General features: G+C 45.6%; 1 protein-coding gene across 1 annotated transcript in view; it reads left to right on the forward strand.

The window, feature by feature from the left end:
- Positions 1–18,116, forward strand: part of LOC124787924 (probable isocitrate dehydrogenase [NAD] subunit beta, mitochondrial) — a 71,659-nt gene extending 53,543 nt beyond the window's left edge. Inside the window, exons 8-9 of the mRNA XM_047254911.1 lie at positions 17,654–17,809; positions 17,893–18,116. Coding sequence (XP_047110867.1) covers positions 17,654–17,809; positions 17,893–17,967 — 231 coding nt within the window. The 3' untranslated portion in view covers positions 17,968–18,116. The remainder of the gene's footprint in view (positions 1–17,653; positions 17,810–17,892) is intronic.
- Positions 18,117–18,773: the final 657 nt, after the last annotated feature.

Below are 18,773 nucleotides of genomic sequence, written 5' to 3' on the forward strand. Positions count from 1 at the left end.
ATCTGCTTCAACAACTTTAGTGGATGATATGTCTTCGCTATCTGAATGATGTTTTTCAATGACATTTGAAGAACATGTAAACTGCGTGACACCATGTTGAAGTGTGTTCAAACTGCAAGCATGCCTGAATCTGAAAAAAAGTCTCTTCACCACCAAAGAAATAAGTCTGGAGTCTGTCCTGATCCAGAGAAAATAGACCCAGAGCAAATAAGAGCAGTCACGTATTCTCAGACCCGTCAGCACATTCATGATGTAAGAAGGTTTTTTTTCAGCATGTGCTTATACTACCAACAACTCATAAAGGACTAGAAGTACCAGGGCACATCCCTTTCAAGAACTGCTGCAGATGCCAAATTGTCCTGAAAGAAGAGCAGGAAGATCTTTCCTTGTCCTTAAAGAGGTGCCAACATCATCTTAAAGCCTAGTATAATATAATGAAGATGCTTAGTCAATACTTTACAGTGATGCAAGTGGGTGTGGGGTAGGCGCTCCTCAAGTACAAACCCAGGAAAATGCTGTGAAAGTGATGGCTTATACTTCCAAAAGTACTCTCCAAGTCGAAGAGGAAGTACTCTATAACAAAGAAGAGTGCATTACAATTGTTTCGGTCATCAAGTTCCAGCTATATATGTGTGTGGCAAACCATTTGCTGTTATGACAGACCATCATTGTCTGTGTTGGCTGACTAGCCTGAAGGATCTGTTGGGACAATTGGTAAAAGTGTACAACACTTTCACATACTTCGTTATACATCACTAACTTGCTTGTCGTGACGCAAATCTAGTGTTACCCGCTGTGAGGATTTTGAGTTTTGACTGTATGTTTGTCTAATGGATGAAGAGTATCAGACAGTAATTTTGTATATATTGCAATTAATAGAAAAACTAAATAGGCTTTACTTTGAGGACAATGAAAGTAGAAAAATTCATACGAATGAAACAACAAATGATTGCCAGCCTAATTTGGCATATTAATTTGAAACATTATGTTTAAGAAAATTGAACAAGAGTTGTTGTTGTGACTTTCATTAAAATTCCCTTTGAATAGCACATTGGATACACATGAATACAGTGCGATCTAAGTTGTGGGTTGCAGTAGTTACCATTAATCATAGAAAGCAAGATAGTGCCCCACTCTTATAATAACGGTTACAATCACTATCTTTACATGATTCAGTACTGAGATGCTACTGGAAGAAACACTGAACTAGTCAGGATGAAAAGATTTCTGACTTAACTGATATACACTTTTATATTGCCATTTATAGAAATGCATCAGATTTCTTTAGTAGCAAAAATATACTATTTATCTTTATAATATGAAAGGAATATGTTGGGAACCCATAAACTGATACTGGCTCACTAGGCAAACTCCATGATTATTTCAGAAGCAAAGTTCAGTTCAACCAAAATTTTACTCAACACTGAACTCTATTAACCTCAATCAATCATTCATGATTGCACTCAAGGCTAAATTACGTTTCAAGTAAGTTTAATTTGTGTGCCCTTTTCATCACCTGTGAAGCAGGTATTTTAGACAGTAACATTTACACCCTGTGGCACTGAATTTTTTGCACATTTAATTCACAGAAAGAAATCACTATTTTGTTAGAAACAGGATACTCAGTTTTCTGCACACTTAGGATGGGATCCTGCATCAGTTCACAATTAGGATAAAGTTAGGGTTCAAAACAGTGGTTTATAGCACTCTAATTATTACTGAAAACACTCACACAAATTACTGGTCCATGCTATAATACATATCTGTGTGTCTGAAGTTGGTGGAGCAGTGGCAAAATAGTGGTGGCAAGCGATTTGGCGGCTAATTGTACTCACGGCTCTAGATGTCAAATGCTCTTTACAGTTTCTTCTTGGTGACAGATTTTTATCTTATTAGAGCCATTCCTTATTCCCTCTTGGTGGAATTCTTCATATAGACCTGGCTTTGTTTTGATATATGCTATTGTTTAGTATGCTGTTTCCATCTCCTTTTCAGCAATTTTGGTTGCCTTGGGGTTTGACCTCCATTTCCAACGTTTCCCGTTCAGTGTGAGCCATTTGGGGATGAACACCCTACCTAGTTTCCATGGTGCAGGCTCCTCTCCCCTCGCTTTTCCCCTTGCGCCCTAGCCCTCTTCCTGCTACGTCACCAGCACGGTAGCCCAGTCTGTGTGGTCGGGCTGTTAAGTACCCACTTGGCTGAGCCCCTTGACAACACAGGGATCACACTGCTAGTACCTGAGCTGTTAACACCTCGTGTATGCCAAGGAATTGATGCTCATCACTTCGGGCATCAGAACTCCCGGCAATGATCGCTGTGCCAGACGGCCCTTGCTGCGGCTGGGTGGCGCCCACGGGGCGGGCCCCTGGTCAGAGTGGGTGGTACTAGGGTGGACGCCTTGCACGTGATGCGACAAAAGCTTCAACATCCTGGCCATTTCCCCCAAGAGGTCCACAACTCTTTTGTGGATACATGCATGACGAGCACAGGACCCTGAGCTAGTGCAGCTCTCTCTCCTTTCCAGGCTGCATACCTTCCTTTTCCACATCCTTCCCTATCCCCCATCGTCCCTTCCCACCTTCTCTACCTATGGGAGTATGTTTCGTGCCTACATCCAGAGAAGGTCACTTGAAACTGTAAAACAGTCTCTCCTCTTTGCGTTCTCTGCTGGCAAGTCTCTGTCCTCCCCTTCTCCTTCTCTTTTCCTTGCCTCTTCTCTTGACCCTCTTCTCTGCTGCAGCATTTGAGTCCTCTCTTCTTTCCTTTTCTTTGTTCCTCCCTTTCTCTTTCTTTCCTCCCTGTACGTGTCTGAAGGCCGACCCACACGTAGCTGCTGATGGGGTAACGCATAATTCCCCACCCCGGGTAGACAGGTAGGACACATACGTACCCCACTGGTAACGGCGAGGCCCAGGGAGGGGTGATGACCTGAGCTGGTGCCTTCCGAACGTGCCAATTGTTCCCTCCATCCATTTCTCGGGAGGTGTGAACAATCACCTAAGGCGGGAGTGCCTTCAGAGAGGCCCCCACAAGGAATGAGTGCACCATCGGAGACTTCTGCAATGGTTTCCTCTACATCTACAATTTCTGCTCACAAGCGAAAGTTAAATGAGTCTCAGCCACTAACAATTCTTCCATCAGTGCAACAGTTCCTTGTTGTTTCTCGGTCTGACGAAGGTCAAGACTTCTCCACAGTCAACCCTTTCATTATTCAGAAAGGTGTCAACAGTCAGAGCCGTCCAGGCACAAAAATTGCTCCGAACTTCACTGCTACACACCTTCCCTGTCCGGGTGGAAGCACACCGCACTTTAAATTCAACACGCGTGGTGGTTTTATACACGCTCACTCAATGGATTGTCCAACGAGGAAATTCAAAACTACCTGTCTGACCAGGGCATAACGGCTGTTCATCAAGTCATGAAAAGGGTTGACAAGGACTTGGTTCCAACCCATACTATCTCCTTGACATTTGACATAGTTCAACTTCCATCAAACTTGAAAGCGGGCTATGAGATAATTTCAGTTCACGCTGACATCCCCAACCCTATGTGTTGTTATCAGTGTCAGCGGTTTAACCATACTAGCCAGTCGTATTCCAATCCGGCCAAATGCGTTACGTGTGGCAAGGATGCCCATGAGGGTGCTTGTCCACCTCCATCCCCTCGTTGCATCAACTGTATGGGTGACCACACTGCTTCCTCTAGAGATTGCCCCATTTTCAAAGATGAACAGCTTATTCAAGAAATCAGAGTGAAGGAAAAGGTGTCTACATGGAAAAGGTGTCTACATTTGCTGCTCATAAGTTATTCGCCAGTCGAAAGCCCACTATGCCTCCAGCAGGTAAATATAGCACTGTCCTTGCATCTCCTCGGCCTACTAAGGAGGCAGGCACGCAGACTTGTGATCTCACCTTTAGTGCCATGGTCATCAGATCGGCCAGAGTGCCATGGTCATTAGATCGGCCAGCGCAAACATCGCCCATTCAGCCTCCCCACCATCACCTGCTCACTCTACGTTTCACCCTTCAACGGCTTCTGCAAAATCACGAGCGCCAAAATCGGACACTTGGGCTTCCAAAAAAAAAAGAAAAAGAAAGAAAAAAAGCCTACTTGCAAAGATTTTTTTACGTACCCCGACTTCACAACCATCGATTCCTCCCTCATCTCGACATCCTCTTTCCAAGGAGGTCATAAGAAACACAGTTCCTCTCCTTCAGTGCCACCTGGCGGTAACCACCCTTGGCCGTCTTCAGCATCGCCAAGACGCACTGCTGGCGGCTGATCAACCGGCCGATCTCTGGTGGCAGGAGCTGCCCATGAACAACCTATGGATTAGGATCTTCTGCCTTTGGCTGAATCCCGTTCCATGCTGTCAGCCGCCGGCTCTCAGCAGTCGTTGAGTTGAGAGCAACCGTAGTAAGATTTTTCCCTTTTCTGTCCACCCATGTCCATTATACATCAGACTATCCGCATCATTAGAGCCAGTCGGCATGAATTGTCAATCCTCTTATGATCCTACTCGCTGGTCATCTTCTGTCTTCAGGAAACAAAACTGCGTGCCCACGACCGCTTTGTTTTCCCTCATTTTCAGTCAGTCTGGTTTGACTTCCCCTCTGTTGAAGGTACTCCAGCACATGGAGGACTCATGATTCTTCTCCATGATATTGTCCATTATCACCCAATCCCCTTAAATAGTTCCTTCCAAGCTGTTGCTGTCCGTCTTTCCTCTTCTGGATACACCTTTTCTCTTTGTACCGTATACATTCCATTGTCCACACCAATGGCAAGAGCTGATCTCCTTCATCCTCTTGGTCAGCTCCCGCCCCCCATTTGCTGGTTGGGACTTCAATGCCCACCACCCGCTTTGGGGATCTCCGCGTCCTTGCCCGCGAGGCTCCCTATTGATTGCAGTCTTCCACCAAGCGGATCTTGTTTGCCTCAACACTGGGGAGCCTACATTTTTGTCTGCCTCCACGACGAATTTCTCTCATCTAGACCTTTCGGTCGGTACTGTTCAGCTAGCTCGGCACTTTGAGTGGTTCGCTCTTGCTGATACACACTTGAGTGACCATTTTCTATGTGTCCTTTGATTGCAACCACAACTGCCATCTATGCACCCGAGACGCTGGAAGTTTGACCAAGCCAATTGGACACTTTTTTTCGTCTCTAGCTACATTCGATAACCGTCACATTCCTAGTGTCAATTATCAGATCACTCATGTTACAGAAGTTATTCTTAAAGCCGCGGAACGTTAAATACCTCACACCTTCGATTTACCCCGGCACCCCCCCCCCCCCCCCTGTTCCTCGTTGGAATGAGACGAGCCGTGACACAATACATGAGCGGTGACGTGCTGACGCAATACATGAGCGACAACATGCTCTTCGCGTTTTCCGCCACCATCCTACTTCGGCCACCTGTATCTGCTATAAGCAGTTACGTGTGCGATGCCGTCGCGTCATCTGTGATAGCAAGAAAGCGAACTGGGATTTCTTTACTAGCTCTTTTAACACCTTCACTCCCTCCTCAGAAGTTTGGAGTCAAATTCAACGGTTATCTGGTGCGCCTAGTTTCTCCCCGATCTCTGGGCACACTGTTGCACATGATACCTTAGTGGACCCCATCGCAATTTCTAACTCATTGGGTCAACACTTTATTGAGTTTTCAAGCTCTTCAAATTACCTGCCAGCCTTTCTCCCAAAGAAACATGCAGCGGAAGTGCAACCTCTTGCTTTCTCCTCTCCAAATAGCGAAAGCTATAATTCTGTTTTCTTCATACGGGAACTCCAACACGCACGCTCTTCTCGCTATTCTGCCCCAGGACCGGATGATATCCACATCAAAATGTTGCTGCATTTATCATACTATAGTCTGTGCTACCTCCTTCACCTTTATAATCGAATTTGGACCGATAGTACTTTTCCCAGAAGATGGCGGGAAGCTATCGTCATTCCTGTTTTGAAACCTGGTAAGGACAAACATCTCCCCTCTATCTATCGCCCCATTTCTCTCATGAGTGGTGTGTGTAAGGTTTTGGAGCGTATGGTGAATTGCCATTCAGCCTGGTGGCTGTAGTGCCGAAGCCTTTTAACACCTGCCCAATGTGGTTTCAGAAAGCATTGTTCTGCAGTTGACCATCTTGTTACTCTCTCCACTTCTATCATGAACAATTTTTCCAGAAAACGCCAAATGGTAGCAATATTTTTTGATCTGGAGAGAGCATATGATACCTGTTGGACAGGCATCCTCCGCACACTGTTCTCTTGGGGCTTTCGCGGTCGGTTGCCCCTTTTTCTTCGCGAATTTATGGCAGAGCGCACATTTAAAGTGCGGGTGAACACTACCCTCTCCTGTACTTTCTCCCAAGGGCTCCGTGCTAAGTGTTGTACTTTTTGCCATCGCCATAAATCCAATTATGGATTGTCTCCTTCCCGATGTCTCAGGCTCCCTTTTTGTGGACGATTTTACAATCTACTACAGCTCTCAATGGACCAGCCTTCTTGAACGACTTCTTCAAGGATGTCTCGATCACCTCCACTCTTCCGCTTTTCTCCCAGTAAGACCATTTGTGTCAATTTTTGGCATCAAACTGAGTTTCTTCTGCCTTCCCTACATCTAGGCCCTGTAGACCTTCCATCGCCATAAATCCAATTATGGATTGTCTCCTTCCCGATGTCTCAGGCTCCCTTTTTGTGGACGATTTTACAATCTACTACAGCTCTCAATGGACCAGCCTTCTTGAACGACTTCTTCAAGGATGTCTCGATCACCTCCACTCTTCCGCTTTTCTCCCAGTAAGACCATTTGTGTCAATTTTTGGCATCAAACTGAGTTTCTTCTGCCTTCCCTACATCTAGGCCCTGTAGACCTTCCATCGCCATAAATCCAATTATGGATTGTCTCCTTCCCGATGTCTCAGGCTCCCTTTTTGTGGACGATTTTACAATCTACTACAGCTCTCAATGGACCAGCCTTCTTGAACGACTTCTTCAAGGATGTCTCGATCACCTCCACTCTTCCGCTTTTCTCCCAGTAAGACCATTTGTGTCAATTTTTGGCATCAAACTGAGTTTCTTCTGCCTTCCCTACATCTAGGCCCTGTAGACCTTCCGTTCGCAGACGTTGCTTAATTCCTGGGTCTTATGTTTGACAGAAAACTGTGCTGGTCCTCCCACATTTCCTATCTCTCGGCTCGCTGTCTGCGATCCATCAACACCCTCCATGTTCTGAGTGGTACCTCCTGGGGAGCGAACCGAGTGGTCCTTCTCTGCCTTCATCACACCTTAGTGCGCTCGAAATTGGACTATGAAAGCATAGTTTACTCCTCTACTCAGCCATCTATTCTTCAGCGACTCGACTCTGCCCACCACCGTGGATTGCATTTAGATTTAGCGTCTGGGGCTTTTTACACCAGCCCTGTGGAAAGCCTGTATCTCGAGACTGCTGACCCTCCGTGGTCCAATCGGCGAGCTGTCCTCCTGAGTGATTATGCTAGCCATCTGTCTTCCATGCCTGCTAATCCGGTCCATGACCTTCTTTTCGACACCACCTTGGATTTAGGGTATGCAGGCCGCCCTTCATCTCTACCACCACCTGGAGTCAGCTTCCGTCAACTGCTACGTTCTCTTTCTTTCCACTTTCCTAAAACTTTCTTGACAACTGGGGGTACGGCACCACCTTGGCTCTGTCCCCGGACCTGCATGCTTCGTGACCTTTGTTAGCTTCCCAAGGATGGTACCCCTTCTCTCGTTTATCATCAGGCATTTGCTGCTCTTTGCGCACAAGTGAAGGATGACACATTTATTTACACTGACAGCTCAAAAACATCATTTGGTGTTGCGAGTGCCTATATTATTGGCGACACCCCTAATCGATTTCGGCTTTGTGACCAGTGTTCGGCTTTTACTGCGGAGCTTTACGCTGTTCTCCAGGCTTTCCAATACATCCGTCACCATCAGCGGATACAATATGTTATATGCTTAGATTCTCTCAGCTCTCTCCTCACTCTCCAAGCTCTCTACCCTGTCCCCCAGATTCAGGACTGCCTCCACTTGGGGGCGTCTCTGTGGCATTCCTCTCGATCCCTGGACACGTTGGTATCCATGGAAAAGAGGTGGCCGATATAGCGGCCAAGGCTGCAATCTCCCTTCTTCAGCCTGCTGTTCGCATGGTTCCCTTCGCCGATCTAAAGATTATTTGATGTCGGCGTGTTGCTCTTTTACGGCACGCACATTGGTCTACACTTCCCAAGACTTAATTGCGGGACGTGATAGCTCTTCCTGTGCTTGGACCTCTTCCTCCCGAACGCGTCGCCGGGAGGAGGTAATTTTAACTAGACTCCGGATACGGTACTGCCTTTTTAGCCGTCGACATCTTCTGCGCTTAGTCCCCATTGCTCTCAACTGTGAACGGTAAGACACCTTGAGTGCCCCTATTTTACTCCGCTACACACTCATCTACAGCTGTCGCCTGATCTCTCTTCCATTTTAGCAGATGACACGCACTCAGCCGATGGCGTTCTCGAGTTTATTAGTGTCAGTGAGATGATGTCGGTCATTTGAAGCTCTTTTTGGGGAAAACAACCCCCACCCCCCACCCCCCCTTCTATAGTGGTTTTCTAAGCTTTCCTTCAGTTTTCCCACTTTTCGAGTTTCGCTTCCATTGCTGCTGATATCCAATTTGGTTTATTTTTTTACCTTTCCCGAAGCCACAGATCGGGTGCTAACGACCGTAGCAGTTTTGTGCCCAAAAAAAAAAAAAAATGCTGGCCGTTCTATGACTGTCTCTAAGAGTAATAGAATACATAACACTCCTTCTGATCTTACGGCCTTACCCTCCCTGATCACCCCTTGGGAAGAGGGTCAAGCTCACCGGTCTGGGCTTAACCCTTTCCCTCGGTACCTGGTTTCTACCAGGACAGATGGCGAGAGCAATACAGGTGCCTTTATCCTGGCCTTCGAGGGGGATCCCCTCCCGGTGAAGGTAAAGGTGATGTAAAACCTTACAGTCCACCTCCGATGAGATGCTTTAAATTCTTACAGTTTGGACTCGTGTATTCCCGCTGCACCAATGACCCCCCCCTCTGCGGTGACTATGGGCGCCCCCTCCATGACGGGAGTGCCTGTGCTCCCCCGCCAGTACAAGACCTTAGATCGACTTACCTACACCGAGGCTTGTCGAAAGTATGACCAGCTCCATCGCGTGCCTATAACTTTTACTTTTGCTTCAGTTACATCCATTCCCCATGCTACCTCCTCCTCTGCCCAGTCCCGCCCCATTCGCCCATTCCTCAATCTCCCACTCCCCCTCCAGTACCCATAATACCCACCCCTTCGGGTGCTGCTACTCCTCCCCCACTGCAGAAGTGCTCCCCTTCTTTGGGAGCCACCGCTACTGGAGCTCCCTCCCAGAACTCCCCTTCCCAGCACTCCCCTGAAAGGCGATCTGCAGCTCCACATGGGCTGCACGCGTACTCCGCGGCTGGTGGGCGCCAAGATTGCCAGGTGTAATTCTGTGCCCAACCTCGCTGCAGTCTGCCCTTCACTCCCTTCGCAAGAGAAGAAGCAGAAACACAAGAACAAGGGCAAGGTCCCTCCAGTACCCCCCTGATGTGCTGACTTTCCCTCCTCCAGCCAATGAACCAACAGAGTCTAACCCCTCGTATATGGACATTACCCCATCCTCATTGGTGATGGATGGCGACTCAGCGGCGTGACCAGCTTCGGTCCATTTGCTTCCCATTTGGACTCCAGCTTGAGAATCCTCCAGTGGAATTGTAATGGCTATTTGCGTCACCTCCCAGAATTTCAGCCCCTTCTTTCCTCCTACTCTGCTGCTTGCATTGCTCTCCAGGAGACCCATTTTGTCAATTCTTACTCACCCACCATTCGTGGGTTCCACGCTTTCTGTCGGAACTAAATTGGCCCCTTGCAGGCTTCTGGTGGTGTTTGCACCTTGGTCTGCAAGGACATTGTTAGTAAATGGGTTGCCCTCCATACCACTCTGGAAGCAGTTGCTGTCAGGGTCCATTTGGCCACTCTAACCACAATCTGTAGCCTCTATATCCTGCCTGACAGGCCACCCGCATCCCTTGCCCTAACCACCCTTCTTCAACATCTCCCTTCTTGCTTCTAGGGGACTTTAATGCCCACAACCCTCTTTGGGGTAGTCACACAACTACTGCCCTGGGCAGGACAGTTGAAGTTGTTCTGGCAGGGCTTGATCTCTGTCTCGTAAACATTGGTACTCCCACACACTTTAGTGTGGCACGCGGAACTTTCTCTGCCATTGACCTTTCCATTTGCGGTCCTGGCCTTTTTCCCTCCATTCAGTGGGTTTCCACGATGACTTATGTGGCAGTGATCATTACTCAATTGTTTTGACCTTCCTCCAGTATATCTCGCTCCATCACCCTGCCAGGTGGGCCTTCTCTAAAGCTGATTGAGATGCCTTCTCCTATGCTACCGCACAGTAGTATTGATCAGTCTACACAGACTTTGACTGCCGCCATTGTTGCCACAGCTGTTTCAGCCATTCCTTCTTCCTCTGGTTCCCCCCGTCGGAAGACTGTCCCTTGGTGGACTCCAGAAATTGCTGTGGCCATAAAAGACCACCACCGTGTTCTTAAACGCTTCAAGTGCCACCATTCTACTGCTCTCCTTCTGGTCTTTAAACGATTTCGCGCCCGGGCCCATTACCAAATCAAATTTCAGAAACAGAGTTGCTGGGAATGATATGTGGCTGACATAGGACAGCACACTCCCTCTTCACAGGTTCGGACGAAACTCGGGCGAGTTTTTGGCCATCATCGTCCTACCGGTGTTGCAGGAATTTCTGTGCATGGTGTTGCCCTTACCTGTCCGAACTTTGTCACAGAGCATTTCGCTCAACACTTTGCCCAAGCCTCTGCATCGACTCAGTATCCATCCACGTTCCTCTTTAAAGAGCGCTCACAATGACTGCCTTTGTCTTTCGTTTCTCGCTGCTTGGAGCCATATAATACCAAATTTTGCGAGTGGGAATCCGCCAGCGCCCTCACCCTCTGTCCCAACATGGCTCCTGGACCAGATCAGATACATAACCAAATGCTCCAACACTTAGCGGTGGCTGGCCTCCGTCGTATACTGACCCTTCTCAACCCCCTGTGGAGCGAGGGGGTTATTTCCTACCAAATGGCAGGAAAGCATTGTTATTCCAGTGTTGAAGCCTGGGAAGCCACCTCTTCAGTTGGATAGCTACCATCCAATTAGCCTTATCAACACTCTCTGCGAGCTCCTTGAATGCCTGGTGAGTCGGCTGCTGGTTTGGATCCTTGAATCCCGCAACCATTTGTCATCGACTCAAGGTGGTTTTCGCTGTGGCTGATTTACGGTGGATAACAGTCCACCTGGAGTCTGCTATCCGGTTGGCTTTTGCCCATTGACAACACCTCATTGCAGTTTTCTTTGACCTGCATAAAGCATAAGACGCCACCGCATCCTCACCACACTTCACGACTGGGGCCTTTGTGGCGCTCTGCCCGATTTTATCCGTAACTTTTTCTTGTCACTCTTTCTGTGTCCAAGTTGGTTCCTCTTACAGCACTTCCCATCGGCAAGAAAATGGGGTTCCACAGGGTTCCATGCTGAGCGTCCCTCTCTTTCTCGTCGCCACTAATGGACTGGTGGCAGCTGCTGGGCCGACAATGTTCCCCCCCCCCCCTTTTGTATGCTGATGATTTTCTTATATACATCGCTTCCTCCCATCATGGGCGCTACAGAACGCTGTCTACAGGAGGGCAATCTACCAGGCGCAGTCTTGGGCTCTCTCCCATGGCTTTCAATTTTTGGTGGCCAAGTAGTGTGTCGTGCGTTCCTGCTATAGCTGTACAGTATATCTCCATCCGGACTATTCCTTGATAGCTAATCCCTCAAGGTAGTGGACACCCATCATTTTTTGGATCTGGTCTTTGATGCACTGTTGACATGGCTCCCTCATCTTCGCCAGCTGAAGAGCACGTGTTGGTTACATCTCAGTGTTCTTGGATGTCTGTGCAGTACCACCTGGGGTGCAGACCACTCCATTCTCCTGCGATTGCAAAAAGTGCTGGTCCAGTCTTGTTTAGACTACGGGCGCCCTGTCTATGGTTCTGCATCACCTTCGACATTGCAGATACTAGATCCCATCCACCATTGTGGGTTCCGACTTGTGACTGGTGCCTTCCGGACTAACCCTGTGATTAGCCTTCTCACGTGGGTTTACCATGGCTGTCCGCATTTGGTCACTCTTTTCTGAGCTCCACCACTTTTCTCCGCTGATGCACGTACCCCTCCGTGGTGCGTCTCTCGGCCACAGCTCTGTCTTGATCTCTCCATCAATTCAGAGGATTCTGTCCCTCCAGAGGTCAATCGCCACCAATTCTACTGTCTCCTCAGTTCATTCCAGGGTTCCGAAGTGATTTGTACTGATGGCTCCATGGTTGATGGTCACACTGCTTATGCTTACACCTATGTGAGACACACAGAACTTCGTTCCTTGCCAGATGGCTGTAGTGTTTTTGCTGCAGGATTGGTGGTCATCTTGCACGCACTGGACAATGTCCGTTTCTGCTCAGGACTGTCCTTCATTATCTGTAGTGAGCAGTTTGCATGCTATCATCCAGTGCTGTCCTCGCCACCCATTGGTCATAGCTATCCAGGACACCCTTTCTCTCCTTGATCAATGTGGATGCTCAGTGTTTTTCATCTGGACCCCAGGCCATGTTGGGATCCTTGGCAATGAACTTGCCGATCGACTGGGTAAATTGGCTACTAATGGGCCATGTCTTGCTAATGGCATTTCGGAAATAGACATTCACTCGGCATTACATTGTCAGGTTTTGGGACTTTGAAATGCGGAATGGCACTCTCTTTCTTCGCCGAACAAGCTCAGGGCAATAAAGGATTCTACAGCTACGTGGCGGTCCTCCTTACAGCCTTTCGTAAAGCCTCTGTCGTCCTTTGCCGGCTTCACATCGGCCATACTTGGCTGACTGATGGTTATCTCCTCTATCGTGAGGACCCCCCTCTGTCGTTGTGGGTCAATGTTGACTGTGGTTCACCTCTTACTGGGCTTCCCGACTTAGCCGCCCTGCGGCGGACTTTTAGCTTTCCTGACTCGCTACCCCTGGCGTTAGCTGACAATGCCTCAGTAGCTGATCTAGTTTTACAATGTCTTCATGATGAGGGTTTTTATCACTTTATTTAAGGGTGGGACCTTCAACCTTATCGGTGGGTAGAGGAGGCCATCTTGCTCTCCCCTTCACCCTGATTGGACTGGCTTCGACTGGGCTTGGTGGTTCACACCTACCCTGTGCCTTCCCACTCCTTTCTTTATGGGGTCTGTTTTATCTTGAGTGTCTATCTCATCTACATGTGGTTTCTTCCTTCATGCCTCTGTCATTAGTCACTTTCTTTCTCTCCTCTCTTCTTCTTCCTTCCTTCTCTGTCAATAATTTGTAATTTTATGGCCATTGTAGTTCCCTCTTATAGTGTGAGATTTTATCTGTTTTAGTGATTCGAAGGTCAGAGGGACTGGTGACCGCGTGGTTTGGTCCCTTCTCCAATCCAAACAACCTTCGATGTCTACATCTACATACATACTCCGCAATACCATACGGTGCGTGGCGGAGGTACCTCGTACCACAACTAGCATATTCTCTCCCTGTTCCACTCCCAAACAGTACGAGGGAAAAATGACTGCCTATATGCCTCTGTACGAGCCCTAATCTCTCTTATCTTATCTTTGTGGTCTTTCCGTGATATATAAGTTGGCGGCAGTAAAATTGTACCGCAGTCAGCCTCAAATGCTGGTTCTCTAAATTTCCCAGTAGCGATTCACGAAAAGAATGACTCCTTTTTTCCAGAGACTCCCACCCGAGTTCCTGAAGCATTTCCGTAACATTAGCATGATGATCATACCTACCAGTAACAAATCTAGCAGCCCGCCTCTGAATTGCTTATATGTCTTCCCTCAATCTGACCTGATAGGGATCCCAAATGCTTGAGCGGTACTCAAGAATATGTCATATTAGTGTTTTATAAGCAGTCTCCTTTACAAATGAACCACATCATCCCAAAATTCTACCAATGAACTGAAGACGACTATCCGCCTTCCCCACAACTGCCATTACATGCTTGTCCCACTTCATATCACTCTGCAATGTTACACCCAAATATTTATTCGACATGACTGTCAAGCACTACACTACTAATGGAGTATTCTTTACACCAATCACAAATCCTGTCCAAGTCATCTTGTATCCTCCTACAGTCACTCAACGACGACACCTTCCTGTACACCACAGCATCATCAGCAAACAGCCGCACATTGCTATCCACCCTATCCAAATGATCAATTATGTAGATAGAAAACAACAGCGGACCTACCACACTTCCCTGGGGCACTCCAGATGATACCCTCGCCTCCGATGAACACTCACCATCGAGGGCAACGTACTGGGTTCTATTACCTAAGAAGTCTTCGAGCCACTCACATATTTGGGAATCAATCCCATATGCTTGTACCTTAGTCAGGAGTTTGCAATGGGGCACCGAGTCAAACATTTTCTAGAAGTCAAGGAATATGGCATCCGTCTGATACCCTTCATCCATGGTTCGCACGTGTACCGTACAATGGCTAGACACTGATTGCGTACTGTTCCCACCAAGGAGCAGCCCAGATCGACCACCAAAACCATCTTTTACATTGCGCCAAGCCACTTTCGTTGCGGAGGGGCTTCCCTTATCTGTTACATTTCACAATACATGTTCCCTAAGCATGAACCAATTTCCAATATACAAATTTTTCTTTGTGAACATACATATACTATAAAATTTCATTATTTTACACATCATTTAACTTTTTCCCTATATACATTGTGAACTTTAAATTTCCTGTCACACATCAATGACCTCAACTAACAAAGTACAAACACTTCATAATAACAGACACATAGTTACGTAGTCCAAATCTACTTCTAATCGATGTAGGTGTTCCAAGTGGCTCTGAGGCTTCAGAAATTCAGCATCAGAATGGTATATGGAAGGAGACACAAACACAAGGACACTGACTACCTTTCAAGGAATCCATTCGAGAAATACAGCAGCGTACATGAAATCTCAGCTCACTGCATTAAATGACATTGCTGCTGAACAGAGAGAAGATCCAGCAATGCTGAAAATCATTGAAGTCTTTCAGTAAGAATGAGGAAATGACCAAAGGAGAATTCCAATAAATATACATAACATTGTTTAGAAGAACACATGGATGGAAGTGATTGCTCAGTATCGCACCTCATCTACAACCAGCTGCCGTGAAGTTATTTCATGGTGCTCGAACATGTGGCCACCTGGGACTCTGGCCAGGTTTATACTGGTCATTAGCCACTGTAAGGAATGCAAGCAATGGATTCATATGTCACATTTACCTCTGGGGTACCAATTATGCCTACAGCAGCACCATTTCATTGAATTGTAATCGACTTCTTGGTCACATTTCTGAAGTTAACAAACAGAAATCAGTGGATAATGGTCCCAGCTAACTACTTCGCACTGTACTCTGTCACCAAAGTTGTGCTGACTTCCAAAGCTCTGGAAATTGCAATATTTCTTGTAGAGGACATCACTTTGAAGCACAGAGAACCTCGTAGGATGATCTCTGGTTGTAGGAAAGAATAATGCGAGGTAATTTCATGTTGCAACATTACCTACAGGATAAAAATTGTATACCATCCACAGATGAATGGTCTCACAGAATGCTTTAATAAGATGTTGGCAGATATTCTCCCCATGTCAGTTGATTTCGAACGGAGAGATTGGGATTGCGTTCGTCGAAGTGAGCAGGAGGAGAAAGGAGGGAGGGATGGGAAAAGTTAGAAGACTGCTGCAAAGAAGGCAAACTTCTCGATATAATATTGGGTTGTTTTGAAAATCAGCCTTATGCAAGCACAATTTGTTTATTTTTGTATTTACCCAGACATGTTTCAACACGTGTCCTTCTGTGGGTCAGATTTGTAAAGTATAATATGAAATTTATAATAATTCAACTGTTGTAGGCCTAATAATTGCTATATGTGCAATTTGCTTTGCTTTGTTTCATTTAGACGCTCACCTTAAAATTAAATTGCTAAATGAGCTGCATTATTATACACTTTTTTTGTGCTCTTTTTCGTAATTTTTTTGACAGCATGTCGTCTGCAAACTAGCCATGAAGAAAATTAATGCATATTTATCAAGAACTGTTTCATGGGTAGAGGATATGTGCGTTTATGTACTTACGTATTTTCGTCCTGTTGCTACGTATTTTCGTCCTGTTGCATGTCTGGTTGGTGTATCGATCAGTGGCTATTCAGTGTACTGTTACTACACAGTTTGTGCTCATTAGTTGACTTCACGTGCACTTAAACAAAATGTTGCAAAACATGATATGAGCAGACACTTCTGACACCATTCTCTGTGAGAGATGTTATGTTGTTTCTGCTGCTCAGTTGTTCATCATTGTTCTTTTGTTTGTAGAGAGCTGGAAAAAGGGTGGGGAGGGAACCGAGAAAACAAAAGGTTTTTCCTTTTTTAGGCTGTTTGAATGTTATGTTTTACGTGCGGAGGTGCCTTTGTATAGTTCATTGAGTGTTCCAAACAGTGTTTTGTTGCATAGTTTTGTGTTTTCATTCAGGGCTCTCTTTCCTTGTATTACTGCTTGTGATTTTTTGATAGAGACTTGCTTCCTCTGAGGATCTTAAGATCAGTCTCCATGTTATTTGGGTGGTTGTTTTCTTGTATTAGATGATCTGAAAAAGTGGAGTGTGTACTATCACTTCTTAGGGATCTAAGGTGAACTAAAAGTTAACTGATAGATTCCTGCTTTGGAGAATTTGTCTCCTGAGGTGTTCTAAGTGCTTAGATTTTTCTGTACGGTGTTATTTGTGCGGAATGATATTTGTAGCCCTTGTTTCTTCTGTATATTTCCCACCCTGTGGACGTTTTTGTTACTGTATGTTAGTATGTGCATGCTGTCCTCTTTGTAGGGTGTTTGTCTGTAGTTTGTGGCTGATGATTTGTTTGTGGTTTGTTCTCCTTTAATTGGTTGTTAAGTTTATCATTTGTGTGGTGTACCCATTATCTTTGGCAATTCGGTGTATCGTGTTTAGTTCCTGTGTGTAGTTGAGTTTGTCCAGTGTTCTGTTGAGCCTATGTAGCATACTTGAGTTTTTGTGCTTAGGGTTGGTTGGAGTTGATGTACTTGTGGCTGTAGGTTTCCTGAAAATTCCAAACTTATGTTTGTTGTTGATTCTGTATATGGTGACGTCTAAGAAATTACGTTTCATTTCCTTTTCTGTCTCAATGGTGAATTTTATTTTTGGATGAACTGTGTAATTGTTTTATTCGGGTGTCTGTTTCATCAATCAAGCAAATGATGTCATCCACATATCGGTACCAGTGTATAATCTTCTGTTTGTTTGGCTGTAGAAAGAAATGTAACTTACCTCATTAAAAATTATCTTTAGTCTAAAGTTCATTAATATTGTTTTCCAACGTGGTTGCCCTCAGGGTAGACCAGATATTGGATCCCAGTAACTGTGAATGTGTAAGTAAAGAACCAGAGATGTAATATTTGTTGTTATTTTGAATTTTCCAGGGTGCAAGGCACACTTTTTCTGAAGCAGTGGGCAAAAATGTTGCAAATCCCACAGCAATGTTGTTATGCGCGGCGAAGATGTTGAGTCATGTTAATCTTCATACATACAGTGAAATGATACGTAATGCAGTTAACCATGTACTCCAAGATGGCAAGGTATTACTGTAATAGTTTATTTAATTGATGTATTTAATTCTAATAAATGTGATAAACTAACATTTCCTTGTTCCTACTTTCAGGTAAAAACAAAGGATATTGGTGGCCAGTCAACAACAAATGAATTCACTTATGCTGTGATTGCAAACTTAGGCTGAATAGTGCTGTGACTCGTGTGTGTATATAATTATTTATTTGAAATTGTACCTGTTACCTGCATGTAAATTAGGGGTCAAAGTTGTCTGTCCCCATGCTTTTGTAAATGTTAGTTTGTGATTAAAAACTGAAAATGTGAACTACAGTGGAACTCAGATTTTACATTTTTCGTGATTCTACACCATAAATTTTTAGCCTCCTGTGAAAAACCAATAAGATCAATGCTAAAAATTCCCCAATTTTATACTTCTTGCTATTGACATTTGATGGGAGTAAACAAGTAACACAAGTGGCGGCAGAGTTAAGGAAATATTTTAGGCTGTTTTGGAGAGGGGGAAATGCTGGCATAATCAACAATTAGTGTTGCCAACATTTAGCTTCACCATGCAATCAGGATAAAACTACTGCCAGGTAACAGAGAAACAGTTGACACACGCTGGTATGTGGTGAAGGAGCCCAGCCACCATCTTTTCGCATTTATTTCCTATGTAATGTATTCAGCAGAGGCTTGTAGAGCATGTGTATTGTCGATAAGGCCTTAGCCACGTGTAAAGTAAGTAATGTATTCAGCAACAATATTAATGAAGACCAAGTCTCGAAGAATATGCTCGCTCGTAATAGAGGAAACGTAGTCCATTTCTAGCTAGTGAACTCACCCAATAGCCAGTGCTACCAACACACAAAATGAGCTCTTGCCCTTGGATGTGCAGAGGGGTCCTTCAATGACTGGAGTGCAGGTAGGGATAAAAGCATTTTCTGAAGTGTTGGAAATATACTTTTCATGCAGATGATGTGCTATGATAGAGAT

Source organism: Schistocerca piceifrons, chromosome 3 (genome assembly GCF_021461385.2).
Source record: "Schistocerca piceifrons isolate TAMUIC-IGC-003096 chromosome 3, iqSchPice1.1, whole genome shotgun sequence".
NCBI classification, from domain to species: Eukaryota; Metazoa; Arthropoda; class Insecta; order Orthoptera; family Acrididae; genus Schistocerca; species Schistocerca piceifrons.